The sequence below is a fragment of the Mastigoproctus giganteus genome, chromosome 12 (genome assembly GCF_048544385.1).
Source record: "Mastigoproctus giganteus isolate SK-2022 chromosome 12, ASM4854438v1, whole genome shotgun sequence".
Lineage (NCBI taxonomy): Eukaryota > Metazoa > Arthropoda > Arachnida > Uropygi > Thelyphonidae > Mastigoproctus > Mastigoproctus giganteus.
Window position 1 is genome coordinate 52,481,205 of NC_143586.1, and position 16,701 is coordinate 52,497,905.

The 16,701-nt window shown below is 35.2% G+C and overlaps 1 protein-coding gene across 3 annotated transcripts in view; it reads left to right on the forward strand.

Annotated features, from left to right (window-relative positions):
• LOC150077059 (serrate RNA effector molecule homolog B-like) overlaps window positions 1-16,701 on the forward strand; it is a 218,337-nt gene that overhangs the window by 165,054 nt on the left and 36,582 nt on the right. For all 3 annotated transcript variants that reach the window (XM_090386175.1, XM_090386177.1, XM_090386176.1), the window contains exons 13-14: window positions 1,529-1,637; window positions 8,283-8,436. In XM_090386175.1, coding sequence (XP_090242301.1) covers window positions 1,529-1,637; window positions 8,283-8,436 — 263 coding nt within the window. The remainder of the gene's footprint in view (window positions 1-1,528; window positions 1,638-8,282; window positions 8,437-16,701) is intronic.

The following is a 16,701-nucleotide window of genomic DNA, read 5'->3' on the forward strand; positions in this document are numbered from 1 at the left end:
GTTGATCTACCAGTGAAACAGGTAGAACAATTGAGATTAAATGGTTTCTTTACATTCTGCAGAAGTTTGAAACAGTTGTACACGTATTTATGCTTGTATAGTATTAAAATTGAAAATTAAAATGCAATTAATCACTAAATAATGTTGCAAACATTTGTAGCCCATTGTTCTTAAATTTGTTCATTTTCTGTTTAATTTTCTGTAAATTGCAATATAGGGACCTAAACACTGAAAAATTCCTGAAACCAGCAACCTTTGTACCTCGATCATTCTAGATAAGAGGTTCCATACCTGTATATTTTTCTATAAATAGTACATTTTTCATAAAAATGTACTAATCACAGTAATTTTATGGAAAGTAGAGCAAAATCAGTTATAGATTATGCATCAACACCTAAAAAAAATTGTAGTTTAACCTATTTGCATTAAAAAGGCATAATTTTTTTAAAAATAATGTGTATCAGTGTATTCTTCGATAGACTTCCTTTTAACATTCTAGGATATTACAGTTCAGGTTTAGTAAAACAATTATCAGACCTGTTGCACTAATAAGCCTTTCATTTTCAGTGTTGTTAGTCCTTCTGGCCTAGCTTGGTCAATAATTGCAAAATCACTTTTTTTTTTTTTTTAATATTCTGACCATCTATGACTTTACTCCCAGGAATTATGCTTTGCTCCCTTAACTTAAATCAGTGTTTTGTGGATTGAGATAGCAAAACATTCACCATTCTTACTATTGCAGTAGTATAATCTTTTTTGATCAGTCCTATCTTTCACTGTAAAAACAAAAAGTTGTTATATTACGATTTTTATTGATAATTAATTATAGACTACATTAGGGCCCCACTCATACAGCTGGTTAGGTTCCAGACCCTGCCGAAAAGTGGAACATAGCTTTCTTTTTTTCACTTGCAAATGCATATAAAAGCCTAGTAACATGTTTACACTATCATATGCTGTAAACAGACTGAATTACTAACAATAAAATGGCACCCATTTTGGACCTGGCTGCTGAGTACATCATGCCAAAAAAGCGGAACATAAAGAACATGGATATAATTGAAAACTGTCGAAAAGCGGGGCCCTACTGTACTCATATTACATAAAAAAAAAAATTTCTTTTTAAATTATAGTGCTAAAGATTTACACAAATTATATACACTTTTTATACTTTCAAACAGTTGCAGGTGATCAAGATGCCGAATAAAATGCTATAATGTATTACCAATGAAATTATTTTGTCGTGGTGTGAAGAGTATCAATTATATCATTCTTTATGGATAACCCCCCACCCCCATGAAGGAAACCTTGATTATTGTGAATTATAACCCCATTGTGTATTTATTTAGTAATTATTCATTCTACAAGGTATATTTGGGTTATCAACCCCTTGTAGGGATTGATAACCCAACTGTTTTTTTACGAGCAGTACATGCACTGCCATTTAAGTAAACTCTTCAGAGCTACAGGTGTGTATGTTATTAAACAGAGTGCTTATGTGTTTATCTTGTTTTTTTTTTTTTAATAGTTCACAAGTATATCCATGGTGTTGAGCAAAAGGTTGCCCATTTTCTGCAGCCACAGTTAACGTTTAATGAAGAAGAGGCAGTTAAGTTAGGCAAAAAAGATGCTGCTATGTATCCTTGGTGTTTATCAGAAAAATATTTTTTCTTGACATATTTAACTGTAAATGTCCTCTGTTTTTAAATTCATTTTAATAACTTTGTAATTACTCTTTTAATGAAAACAGGAAATCCAGTTGCTATAGACTAATGATTTTGACAATGAATAGAGTCATTACTGTATTTAGTAGTCACATGAGTTCAGATCACTGGCAACTGAAACGTGCTAGGGCACTCCTCCACCACTGACTACTTGGCTGTGTCAGGCCTAAAATCACTCAGAGAGCATACTTAAACTGTGCAGTTCGAGGTCCTGTCATGCACTGACAAATATTGCTGCCATGGAACTGATGACTGTCAATTACTTCCAGTTATTTGCTTTATGTCAAGTATAATTCACACAAGCTGGTCAGCAGTGGTTGGTGGGCTTTTCATGAATGCCTGCCTTTTTGACCTTAATCTGCAAGCTTTAGAATGGAATGGATCCATATATATTTTATATATTAGTTTGCCACCCATCCTTGCATTTTGCACTGCATAACTTATAATAATGGTAATAACCATCTTGGCAATGAATATATCAGTTTAATATCAAATTCTATGTATAGAGGGGAAATACATCATTTAACTCTCTCAAAACATGACAGTTAAATTTCCTTTATAGCATTGTGAAAGGAACTTAATTAAATAATTAATTATTAATATATAACTTAATTAAAATGGGTTAAAATTATACATTTTTTGTATTTTATTTGTAATAATTTATAATCTTTCTGTTATCTTCATGTAATCTTTCTGTTACATTGCATGGTTTATGATAAAGCTAATAGTCAACACATATCCATCCCATCTTGTGACCCTCATAGTAATGTTCTCTCTCTCTTTCTATATATATATATATAGAGAGAGATGTGTGTGTGTGTGTGTGTGCATGCACGCACGCACGCACACTATATACAAATGTGTTCAATTCTCAATGGACACTGAGATACATCTGTTTGAAACTGGTGCACACAGCTCTCTGAATCAGATGTGACCAAGAAGCAGTTATAACCTGATGCTGTTTGGTGTTAGAAGCATTGTTAAGAATGCTGCACATCTTCACACATGCTGAATATGCCTATATGGTGTTTGTCTACAGTTTTTGTGGTGGAAGTGTTACTGCTGTGTGTAGAGAATACCATTGACAGTTTCCTAACCACAGAACACCGGATTCAAGAGCATTTACTAGTGTTTACACCAAACTGCGTGAGACGTACAGTTCCCAGCGCTCATATTTCTTCAAAATATGGATGAAAAACATTCTTCAGTTGGTAGAACATAGTCCTACTATTAGCACACAAAGAATTTCTACACGTATCGGTGTTTCACAGACAAGAGCATGGCAAACATTACGTTAGCATGGGTTGTATCCATTTCACATACAGCGGGTGCAACACCTTCAGTCAGGAGATGACACCCAGCGATTGGAATTTTTCAGTGGGTAAATGCTAATCGCTGATTAATTCCATTAATGCTGTTTAGCGATGAAGCTGCTTTCACCTGTGACAGTATTAACAACAACAATTTCATAGGTGGTCAGACAAAAATCCACATGCCACTGTAGAAACAAATTTTCAACATCACTTCTCTGTAAACGTGTGGTGCGGTATCATCGACAATCAGTTTATTGGGGCTGTTGTGTTACAAAATCATCTTACAGGGCACGTTTACCTAGAATTTCTGCAAAACGAATTTCCACTACTATTGGAGGATGTTCCCTTGGCTACAAGAATTGGTATGTACTTTCAGCATGACGGAGCTTCTGCACATTATATCCTCTGGTGATACAATATCTAAATCGATCTTTCCTTGAACGATGGATCGGCCTTGGTGATCCTGTACATTGGCCACCAAGGTCTCCAGACCTCACTCCTTTAGATTTTCCTTTATGGGGATAGGTGAAAAGTGCAGTATACAAAGAAAAGGTGAATACAAGAGACGAATTGCTCGCTTGCATTTTGGATACTGCTGCCCTCATAAAAGAATGGCAAGACGACCTCAGAAGATCGCCACGTCATATTACCACAAGAGTTACAAAGTGCATTGAGGTTTGCAGTGGGATTTTCGAGCATTTATTGTGAACTGTAAAAAATTTGTCAATTTTTTTGTATTTTGTATCATTCCAAAAGTCAATAAATATAAACAATAAGTCATATATTGTTCTTTAATACCTCTCATTATGGCTTTGTGTGCTGCAGTTTCAAACAGCTGTATCTCCGTATCCATTGAGAATTGGACACGTTTATATGAACTTCTTTACTCAGAATAATCGTTACTTAACCTCCCAAAATATTTACTATCCTTCCTGAATCACCTTTGTGTGTGTGTGTGTGTGTGTGTGTGTGTGTGTGTGTGTGTGTGTGTGTGTGTGTGTGTGTGTGTGTGTGTGTGTGTGTGTGTGTGTGTAAACTAAATTAAAATACAAAGCCAGTAGCATGGAAAACCAGTAGAGCAAAAAAATTAACTAAACCAATGAAACAGTACAAAAGAAAGTGGAGGGAAAATAATCAAGAAAAGGGTACTGTAGAAGAAACACTATTAATGTAATTTAGAAAGGCCTAAATATACAAAAAAAATAAATAAAAATAATTTTGAAAGCCATTAAATTGAAATTTCATGAAATCCTCTTGCTCGCACCAGGTCCAAATTATGTGAAATATCACAAAAGATGGAAACGTAAACTACTTACAATAGAGGACCAAATAAATAAAAATAAAATAGACCGACCGTTATGCCCCATCTCGACGGAGGACCACAAGGCCAATATGATCACTGCATTTCGAACATTAGACAAATTCACGCAAAGACAAAACGATCTAAAGATTGAACCGCCAATGCAGTGGAAAAATAATAAGATAGAAAGTTAAACCACTTGCATCACAAAACCATACCAAAATGACTGTTAAACTAAAAAATATAGGAAAAAAATTGGATTATAAAGGCCAGTGTGAATGCAGCGTTAGCATATCGTCTCAATGTTGAAAAAAAAGCCAGGGGTTAGGGTTGAATTTGAAAGTGTCTGCAATTCTTCCCAGACACTATAGGAGGGAGTATATGATGAGAGCCTGGTCAATCAATTCAGCCCTGGAGAGATCGTGCAAGGCTCGTGGGGTAGAATTTTTCTCAGCCTGATCTGTGCTTGTTAACAGGAGAGATTGTTTCTACAGGAATGAGATGCACTTAAATAGAAAAGGTGCAAGAATATTTGCTGATGCTTAAGGCAGTGTTAGGTTGGTTGGAAAACTGCTTACTTGGGGGGATACACGGACTAATAGATTAACAGTAGCCACTGGCAGAGGTAAAAGTGATTCTTGCACTGCTTCTATTCGAATGAGTAGCAGCTTGGAAAACAAGGTGAAGGGGATTTCAGACACTGCTGGGAATCATTGCAGAACAAGTAAGTGCATGGGCTGTTTTAGGGTAGCTAAGAAGCATGTATACTTGTATGTACACCAATGCTAGGAGTTTAGTAAATAAATTTGATGAATTTGTGGTGTTGGTCAAAACATCAAAGGCAGATATTGTTGGGATATCAGAGACATGGTGTTGCACGGATAAGGAATGCAGAATTGGAATTTGGGAAGTGCAATGTTTATAGAAAGGATAGACAAAATAGTAGGGGAGGAGGGGTTATGCTATTAGTTAAGAAACAAAATCTAAGGAAGTGCAGCCAATTGACATGGGTGGACAGTACAGTGTTCAGTCAGTTTGGTGTGACTTAAGCACTGGGAAAGCAAAATTGAGCGTAGGAGTGTGTTATAGGCCTAATGTATCTGATGACTGTAATGAACAATTGTACAGAGAAATAGTGGGCCAGTAAATCAGATTGTCTTATAATGGGGGATTTTAATTACCCATTATTGACTGGAACTTGTGGGTTGGCACTCACACTAGCAAGGCTTTTGTGGATTTATTGGATGATTGTTTTCTACAGCAGCATGTTTGGGAGGCAACTAGAGGGAATAATATACTTGATTTGATTATCAGTACTGATTCTTCATGCATTAAGAATCTGCAGATAAAGGAACCACTAGGTGGCAGTGATTACAGTGTGGTGATGTGGGATTTACTCAGAGGTAATTACCATCAGGGGTAAAGGGAAGGGTTTTTGCTTTCGTAAAGGCAACTACGGTGGTCTCCGACAGCTTTTAAATTCTATACAGTGGGACAAACTGATGATATTACCAACAGCAAATTCTAAATGGGAAGCATTCAAAGAATTAGTCTTGGAAGCTACTAGGCTTTTCATACCAAATAAGAAATATTGTTTAAAGTTTCGGCCTAAATGGAAGTCAGATGAACTGAGACATGTGGCACAAAAGCAAAATGCATGGGATACATATAAATTAACAGGTGACACAGAAGCCTATGGTAGATATAAGCTGGTCTGTAATCAAGTCACAAAGGAGGTTAGTCAGGCAAAGGCAGATTACAAGAAATCTTTGGCAAAGGATGTAAAGAAAAACAGCAAAATGTTCTTTACTTATGTAAAATCTAGAAGGAAGGGGTGAATCAGATTTGGTCCACTTGATATCAATGATTCAACTGTTAATGATCCTGCTCAGGTAGCTAACAAACTAAATGAATATTTTGCATCTACATTTACACATGAGGAGTTATTCAGGGAGGGGAATGCCAGATGTTTTGTTTGTTTTGTTAGTTGTTGGCACATTGACTTCTGTGGCCATATTGCACCTCCCAAAGTTTTTGCATTTTATACTCTGATCCAAGCGAGAGGTGGGATTCGGACCCGCAAACTTTGGGTTGCCAGGCAAGCACTTTACCAACCCGGTTAGCCCAGTCGGCAGGGAATGCCAGAGGTGTATTAAACTCTGGCAATGAACTAAATAATTTTGTAATAGCTGAGAGCAAAATGGAGCAGAAATTGTTGATGATAAACATAAGAAAGTCATATGGGGTGGAATGGTATCTATCTAATCTTATGTTAAAGGAGGCAGCAAAGGAAGTAAGCAAACCCTTAGCCATAATTATGAGAGCTTGGACTCAGGGGAGGTACCCATGGACTAGAGATGTGCAAATGTGACTCCAGTTCACAAAGGAGGATCAAAGGGTGACGCAAGTAATTACAGACCTGTTAGTTTAACTTCTGTTCTAGGGAAATTAATGGAGGCAGTGGTTAAAGAAGCACTGCTGGATCATCTAGACAAGACTTCAGTTATAGTTCGGACACAACATGTGTTAGTTAAGGGGAAGTCTTGTCTGACTAATTTGATTGGATACTACACCGATCAACCAAAACCAGTGAGTCGTTATGCAAATCGAAGCAACTGTAGGTGAACTACGGTGCGTGCATGGGTCAGGACACTGTATAAAAAACACCTGATACTTAGCTCCGTTAATCAGTGTTCCTCTTGTTCTTCAGATGGGAAAGGCAGAGGACTTAGGCGATTTTGACAAAGGCTAAATTTTAATGAGACAACTGGGTCAGAGCATATCTGAAGCGGCACGGGTAGTGGGGTGCTCACGGTCAACCGTGGTTGGTACCTACTGAAAGTGGTCCGAGGAGGGAAGACCCATGTAGCACCGGCGAGTTGTTGGATGACCACGATTCATCAATGCTCAAGGTGAGCGAAGGCTCTCCCGATGTAATGTGTCACAACACACAAAGTACATCGAATCCTGCTGAAAATGGGGCTGCATAGCCGCAGGCCACTCCGAGTGCCCATGCTAACCACAGTTCACCTGCTACATCACCTACAGTGGGCACGCGAGCATCAAAACTGGACTTTGATTGATTGGAAGAAGGTCGTCTGGTCTGATGAATCATGTTTCCTGTTGCACCATGTGGACAGCTGAGTACGTGTGTGTGTCGTTTACGTGGGGAAGTGATGGCTCCTGGATGCACAGTGGGATGAAAACAAGCTGGTGACAGCGGTGTCATGCTTTGGGCGATGTTCTGCTGGGATACCCTGGGTCCAGTCATCCATGTGCCGGGCACTCTGACTTCTACCACCTACCTAAACATCATTGCTGACCAGGTACACCCTTTTGTGGTAACAGTCTTCCCCTCTGGTGGTGCCATCTTTCAGCAGGATAATGCATCATGCCACACCACCTGGATTGTTTAAGACTGGTTTGCAGAACATGTGGAATACTTTCAGGTATTGCCCTAGCCTCCAATTTCCCCAGAAATCAATCCCATTGCGCATCTGTGGTTTGTGTTGGAACGGCAACTCTAATCTGCAGCGTCTCAACCACAGACCTTACAGGAGTTAAAGGATCTGCTGGTTACGTGTTGGTACCAGATACTACAAGACACATTTAGAAATCTTGTAGCAGCCATGCCTTGCTGGTTATGTGGAGGACCAACATCATATTAGGTATGTGGTCATGATGTTTGGGCCCATCGGTGTATGATGTGGTCACAACAGAACTGGATGCAAAAAATAATTTTGATATCATATACTTGGATCCTAGGAAAGCTTTTGATACTGTTGCAAATGGACGCATTTAACAGGAGGAAACATTTATAAAATGGAAATCTTACTTTGTAAATAGTCTTGGATTTATTATAGGTTTCTGGTTCAATTGTATTATACTTGTGTGTTTGTGTTTACATATAAATTGTGCAAATAAAGCACCTTAACTATTAATCAGTGAAGTAGAAAAATTCATAAAGGCTAATGCAGTACAATTAGAAGAAGACAAATGGCTGTGTCCATTATCTGGAAAAAAGTTCAGATCAGCAGAATTTGTTCAAAAACATATAGTCAACAAATTTTCTTCTAAGATAGAGGAGGTGAAGGAGGAGGTAAGTGACAATTTATCTAACTGAAATTGACTAGGGGTCAACAACTTTTTCTCTGTATGTGCTGTTTTTGTTCATTACACTTATAAAATTCTTCACATGTGACACTTGTTCAGTTTAATGGACTTCAGAAATAACAGACAACATCCACTGAACGAGGCTTTCCACCCCTGCAGGACCCAGTGACTAATTATCCCATTGTCATGATCTTATATGACTGATGATATTTACCATTGTCAGTCATATCAGCATGACCACCAGGTCAGAGGAGTTTACAATAAATAGCAAATACAATCATTAATCATATTTAGCAGGCATGGGCTTGAACCACAGTCCACTCAAAAAGCATGTGCTAATGCACTTGCACTCCTGACCACTTAGCTGCTTCGTGCATAATTTTCACTGTCATGGAACCAGGATTTTCCTCACCATAACCTTCTGTCAGCCTATTGAGCATGTCTGATGTTAGTAGGGAGTCATTAAAGCTGTCATTGGAGGACGGGGGGACCTGAAAGTACTTGAGACTGAATAGACTTAAGTGACAGTTTCCAGTACCACCATACATAGCAGCAAAATTTCAGATTCTTCCTGGCTTAAGTGAAATATGGTATTACATTTAATGTGGTTTTTTTTTTTTTTTTTTATATTTCAGAGTATGGCACTTTTTCATAACATTCTAGCAACTTTGTCAGCTGTATGCATTTCTTTGAAGTGTAACAGATAGATTTAGTGGGCATGCCTTTCCCCATATAGTCTGTTAAAATGAAGTTTTACGATGTACGGAAAGTATTCCACCACTACTGTGCTGCATAAAATCTTCCTGCATTCCACCTGGTGGCATATTTGCACTGGTTGCCAGTTCTGGTACAGATTTAAACAATTCTTCATGGCTTAAAGGTTGAAAATAACAAATGTTTTTAAATAAATAATTTTTCATTTTGTTTTATTGCAGCAGCACAGCAATTAACAGTGGTGGGTCGTGTAATTTTTGTGGACAGCATCATTGGAATATTTGATTTGGATACCAGTTTTTGTGTAATAGCATTTTTTATTTTTTTTTAATATTTTTATCATTATTATTATTATAATATATGGGTGCGACTCTTCCATGCTGAGGAGGAATTTTTTCTGTCCTGAAAATTTCAAATGATTTTTTTTAAATAAGAAGAAATGCTTATTTTTCTATTACTGAAAATCAGCAACTGGGGACTTGCTTCACAGAAGTCACTACACAAAATACACTTTCAGTTCTGAAATGTGCAATGTTCATTAAATGTCAAAATAAAAAGAAACCCGTGTAATTTTGGTTGCAGCAGGCCCAAACACAAGCATGCTGCTCATGATGTCACATAATGGCAGATGTCCCACGTACACCTGCAGCAAATTATGGTCCCATAGCTTTCTCCTGGTAGCCTGCAAAATACAACTAGTCCATGGGAAATCTCAGAGAATTGAGATTTCCCATGTATCAGCTGTAGTATCACCTGGAGCTTTTTGTTTTGTTTTGAGAGCAGGATTCTCATCTGTTATGAAAAGTTTGCATTTTGGCTTTGTTAAGGCTTTGTTAAATGTGATGTGGAGTTTACAAAATTCACGCTCATTTAGCATTCATTCTTTGTTCTTAATTCTTTTGCACGTAACAGTATATATAAATGCATTATAAAATGAAAAATGGCAGTATTGGAATTTTCAGAGAATAGCAGCCCAGTTGATGATACTTATGTGAAAAATAAATGGCACCAGGAATGGTTTTGAGAATGATGTAAACAACCATCAGCATCATGAATGGTGTCAAAAAAGTCAAGTAGCATGGATTCAGTTATTGTGTTTTATGTTCACTTAAAATCATTTATGGAAATAACAGCATAAAGGCCCTATCAAAACATAGTAATTATAAAATCCACCAAATGAATCTACTTGTCCAGTGTGTCATGTAGACATTACCTGGAGCAGTTCCAGTAATTGCAACACCATCTTTATGTGATAGAATAGCAGATCAAAAGGTGGTTGTTGCTTGCTTTTTAAGTGAAAACAGTGTACTATTTACATTATCCCCAAGGCTGATTGACCCTGGCTGCTATTTAGCTAAAGACAAATTAGCTCTATCTAAACTTCAAATAGAGAGAACAAGTGCAACTTGCATCACAACTCATGTCATGGCATGGCATGGCATGGCTAAATGTGTGAAAGAAAATTTAGTTGGAAAATTAAAGTGTAATATTTTTTTTCTATGAACACTGATGAAAATAGAGATATGATAGTGAATGTTATGATAAGTCTTTGATGAACAACAGAATATGGTGATTACAGACATTTAGGTGACAGAAAAGAAAATCTTTCAGCAGGAAAAAAATATTTTTGGAAAAATGAGTGAGCTCTTAAAAGAAAATGGATTGAATTCACCCAAGTTATCAGTTTCCTTTTTTGATAACTGTTCAACTATGAGAAGTTGCAAAAATGCAGTTGAAACTCTCAAGAGGTAAAACTGTAAATCTAAACATAGATGGAGATATAATTCACAAATTACATAATTCAGCTAAACGTTTCTTTAGTAGCTTCAAAAAAGTTATTGAAAACTTTGTAAACAATGTATTCTGTGACATAAATGAGTTGCCCAAAGCTAAGCAGTTGTTTTCTGAAGTGCAAAGTATTTTGAAATTCAAAGTTAAATTGCATGTGCTCAAGCCCATAAAAAATAGACTTCTGAAAATGCTTGTGATCTGTGAGAGGCTTAGCTTATTTTAATGATGCCTTAACAACATATTATATTAGTTTTTTTGACTGAAATGGAGCAAGATAAACACAAAAAAACTAATTAGTGCTGTGCATGATAAATGTGCTGCATCTAAAGAGCAAATAAAGTCTATCGAAATATTTCGGAGTCACCTACAAAAGCAAAAAAGATCAGCTTCAAATCAAAAGCAAAATGATGCAGTTAGTATTGTTATTTAACCATTATGAGAAATATGTTACTTAAATGTTTATAAAGTTATCTTGCCTTGTTTTAACAAATTACCAAAAATCTTCCAAAAGAGAAAGTCCTGTAATGCACTCTGAAATTTACGATTTGATTAAAACATTTTTGTCATACTTCTTAAAACCAGAATTTTTACCAAAAGAAGATGGTGTCAATGGCTTAAAAAATATTAATTTCAAAGATCACGAAAAGCAGTATAGTTGGTAGTTTTGCATATAAAGATTTATCTGAGGCTAAGGAAGTACAAAAAATGGGGGATCCAATTCTATAAGTACAAAAGTACAAAAAATGGGTGGTCCACTTCAAAAAGCATACGAAGAAATAAGTGAGTGTATTTTCAAAATTTTACCTTTAAATAACAAGTGTTTAATATATTTATCTGCATCAGACCCAAAAGCCAGGAATCAGAGTAGTTGTGTAACAGGCTAGCTGAATGTTTGCCAAATGTAATTCTGTAGAAATTTCAGGGAATCTCTTGGAACAAGTAGAAACATATGTAACAGATCCAGCAATAAATGAAATGGAAAAGCTAAATAAATATTTAGAATTGATTGATTTTAATTGGTGGTCTCACATATTTAAAATAAAGGAAAACGATATACACCCAAATATAAACTCTTATCTACTTTAGTAAAAGCTTTGTTGACTACATTTTCCAGACCTCTTGTTGAAGGCTCATTTAACATCATGAATGATATTATTATGGATGATAGAATGTCGTTAAACGTCAAATTATGAGGATTCAAGCATAATTAAGTATTATTTACACAGTCAAAAAATTAAAAGCATGGAAATAAAGCCAGATCATAAAATGAGAAAATCAACCCATGGAGCAGGCAGAAGATATCAAGCACTTTTAGAAAATAGAAGGTGTGATTCTAAGTTAAATTCAGATTCTATTAAAGTGAATAAAAGCGTGCAGCTTCTCTTTCAGAGAATTGGAGGGTGGGGGGATACTTTTAGTTCAGTTTCTAGTGCTGTTGATTTAAAGAAACATGTTTAGAAACTGTTGAAAGTGAGATTAGTAAAAAGATAAAAATCTTTGCCATGTCTGAAAACCCTGATGAAGCAAAATTTGTAAAAGAGGACTGTTAAGAAAAAGAAACTGTAAAATTACATAAAGGGAAAATAAGATTTTTCCAGAAAAAAGCTGTTAAATGCTAACTTATTATTAAATGACTTGTTTTCTACAAGATTCAACTGATTTAAAGAGAATTTTTGTAATACTTTTCGGTTTTATCTTCTGACAGTAGCCTTATCCAAAGTAATTTTTTTTCAAACACTAATATATTATTGTGATATTTTGTTTAAAACTGCAAAAATTATTTAAAAATCAATGTTGGATCCACAGGTTTTGTTTATCTGTGATATTTTATCTCATAAAAATAAATACATTATTGTAAAATAAATTTTATGTAAAGAAAGTTAAATTTACTTTTCTGCTATAAATATTCTAATTTATTTTAAACAACTAATCAATTCTAATCACTGAACATGATCTGGGTTGCTTTTGAGAGGGAGGGATTTTTTTCATTTACTGAAGTGCTGATGATAATGGCAAAAATTTGTTGGATATTTTTCAGTCCTGTTGTTGCTGAGAGTGGCACCCATGTATACAAGATTATGAGACCATCACATATGTCTTCTATGACTGTATAGTGATTTCACTATTTGTTACTTGTTTGAAACAGTTTGGGTTTTGGTCTCATCAGAAACAGGAGGAATTCTTAAATAAACTTCTGCAATTGAGGCTTCAATTAGCTACTCCCAGGCAGAGGGAATAGCCATCCTCTTCCAAATTACTCTGATTTTTCAGCACATTTTTCATAGCTCAGGATAAACTGCGTGAACTGGAGTATTAAAATAGCTGGTACACCGTTAGTCAGCACAGGAAAAAAAAAACTTCTAAAATTCGTCATTCTTCAGAAAAAAAATTCCAAGTACGAGAACAATATCATATTTAAGTGTTATTCTGGCATACATCAACAGATCATTTATCCAATTCAAAATTTCTCTAAACTATGTAACTATATCAAATTTACATTTAGTCCAAAATGTGAAAGATTTTTATTGGATAGTGTAATTTGTTTTTTCTCTTAAATTTCTCTATTAAGATACAAAGGCTGCTCCAAAACTGACACTTCCAAATTTTTTTTCTTGGATACTGCTGCAATGTTAATATAAATTGTACAACTCAAAGTATTTACATTTATTTTTTCACATATTCACCACCACTTTGAATACATTTTTCTTACCACTGAACTAGTCTGCATTTGTTCTCTCATAAGGCAGTTGCACTGCATGCAGTTTGTGATTAAGCATCATTGTGTCATTGTTCGTGTGATGTCTGGTGACATCACATGAAATCATTACCCTTTAAAACTGCTTTGTTTCTGATTTTGAGAACAATGAACAAAATTATTTAACAGTACTGGAGCTGTTGCTCGTATCAATTGGCATTTTTTTTCCCATAGAAGTGTGTGTTTGTGGGCCAGTTGCACATTCTGTGGGCTGGAATAGCTGGAAAAATGGAATAACTTATGGGGGACTTCTTCTCCTGCCTGAGATTAGCTAACTACAGCCATGTAGTTAGAAGAGGGTAGCGAGAAAACAGAAATTCCTCCAGTCATTGATGGGAATTGAAACCAAACCTCTTCAAACAAGTGACAGGTTGTTATGCATCTTGTTGACTAGGCTGTCATGGAGATGAAAATTGGACAGAGAAAACTGGTGGTGGCTCAAGAAGATTCACTAGGCAGTGGCTAGTTAATGGTAATGGCAAGTGAAAAAAGCTCAGGTTTGAATCCCATCAGTGACATGAGAAACTTTTATTGGACTTTTTTTTCACTCTGTGGCTGAATTATTCAGTCTCAAGTGAATTTGATTGCATGTCCCCCTCCCCCATGGAAATGTGGATTTTTCATCCAGCAAAACACACAGATTGACTGCACTTCATGGACATAATATACAATATACATGGGCAGATGAATTGTTGCCCTAATATGATATTTCACTTAGTGCCTTCAATACTCCATACTCAATGTGAAATTAGAAAATAATTAATTTATTGATTTCTATAGGGCAAACAACAAAATTTCTCATACCCAGCACATATGGCACACTAAAATAAAATCAATTTTCTGATGACATTTATAAAACAAATTTGGTATTCTGTTTTCAAAACTGATGAGAAATATTGACTAGCTTCAAATGGGACTCGTTAGAAAAATCATTGATTTGCATTGTTTTCCTGATTAAGTTGGTTTCATGTGGAATATAGTGTTTTTTCACATAATTTAGTAATATACAAAGATTTTTTTAACTTGTGCTTATTTTTTTAAAAGAATATTGTATTCTTAATCTGTTAATTTTTTATACAGTGAATATGGCTATTTTTTAATATTTCTTTATTAATTTTTTAAACTCTGGTTAACCATAGTATGCAAACTCTTAAGAAAAAAACATCATATTGGACAAAACAATAGCTAATTTAATAATTTAAGCAGTTTCTGTCTTTTAATAATATATTTTAGTAATATTTTGTAATTCAAAGAGTCAATTTTCACTTCCAAATGTTTAATTTTTTTTTTTTTTTTTTTTGAAAATTTTTTGTTGAAATTTGTTCCATTGGTCAACATTCTGCACACCTTAAATAACAAAATGTAATATTCAAAATCCAGTAGTTATTAACGTGTTAATCGCCATGAGAGACAGCATTTGTGTTTCGCTTCTTTTTTTTAAGCATTAGACCATGTGATACAACACTTATTTTACAGTTCACTTTACTGTTTGAGCTGCATTATTCTATGTAGTAATCTAACCACTTTCTTAAAATGTAAGATGAAACCAGATGACCTGGCACAACCAAATATGATGTTTCAGTTTTTTTTTTTTTGGATAGGTCATGGTATATTTGGTACACATACTTGATTATGGTATTATAATATTTTAATATTACCATGTGTGCCACACATGCGCGGTAGATGGTTTTATGTGAAGCATCCTTGACTTGGAAGGATGTTTAGATAACTTTGATTCAGTAGAGTAAGTAGTAGGCTCACGCCTGTTACTTATTCTATCGAATTAACATTAATCAAATGGCAACTGCAGGAAGTATGATTGCAACAATACAAGTATTTGATTACAAATACTTTTATTGTTGCAATGTTTGATTACAAATACTTGTATTGTTGCAGTCATATAAGTATGATTGCAACAGTACAAGTTACAATAATTCGCCTCTGGTGGAAGCTGCAGATGATGTCACATTTTTCGTCACTGATCAGATTTACTCGGTTGAGGTGCCTCCAAGGATGTTTCACATCAAAAAACTGGTGGCTCCTTGGAATCTTTTCTTGTAACATTATAATTATAAATATAATATATATTTTATATATATATTTAACATACAATAAACTCTTTAAAATCCAGCACCTTGGGGATTGTGAGCAGGGAAGTCAAGAGTCATGCACTTTGCACTGGCCCTAATGCAAAGTGCATGCAAGACTGGCCTCTTTTTGTTCGCAACTAAGAAAAGCCCATCACACGCACACAAAACAAGTTGGTCTTTTGTATATGTAACAGAAGTACAAGATTTTATAATTTTCCAGATTTTAGAAAGGTATATCTAGTGGTTGAGTGGAAAAGCCTGTTTGAGAAGCACATTAACAATTGAACTTATTTACATCTATGTCTAAAAGCAATAAAAAAAAAAAAAAAAGAGAGAGGTAAGTATCAGCGTTAGTTGTTAAAAATGTTAAATGTAAACAAGTAACAATAAACAGTCACAGCAGATTATAAAAATTAGGTATTTTGTAATCTTTATCAATTTACATGACATTTTGATTTTAATAATGCACAGTGGAGAAACTTGATCAATTTCTCATACACATAATATCTAGCAGTTAAACAGGTTGACAAGATGGCTGTGTTTTGTTTTTGCTGCCATTTATAACTGTCCTGTAGCTGACAAGGCGTATGAATAGTTATAATGGCAGCAGAAACACCTTGGTTGTGCAATTAAAGTTTGTGAAGCATATATTTTTCTAGCTGATCTAAAGTCAAACTGATGACCGGTCACAAAAGTTCTGTATGAGTAGGCACATAGCTGTAATTTGGAAGAGGATTTTGCACAGAGTTTACTGAATGGTTTTTTTTAAATGTGCCAAGGTTTTACATTTCCTGTAAATTAAAAAGAGAGATAAAAAAATTATTTCAAAATTATTTGTTTGAACTTCCACCATTAAATCTCATAATGTGGCCATGAGTAATGAGTTCTCATTCAAGCCAGT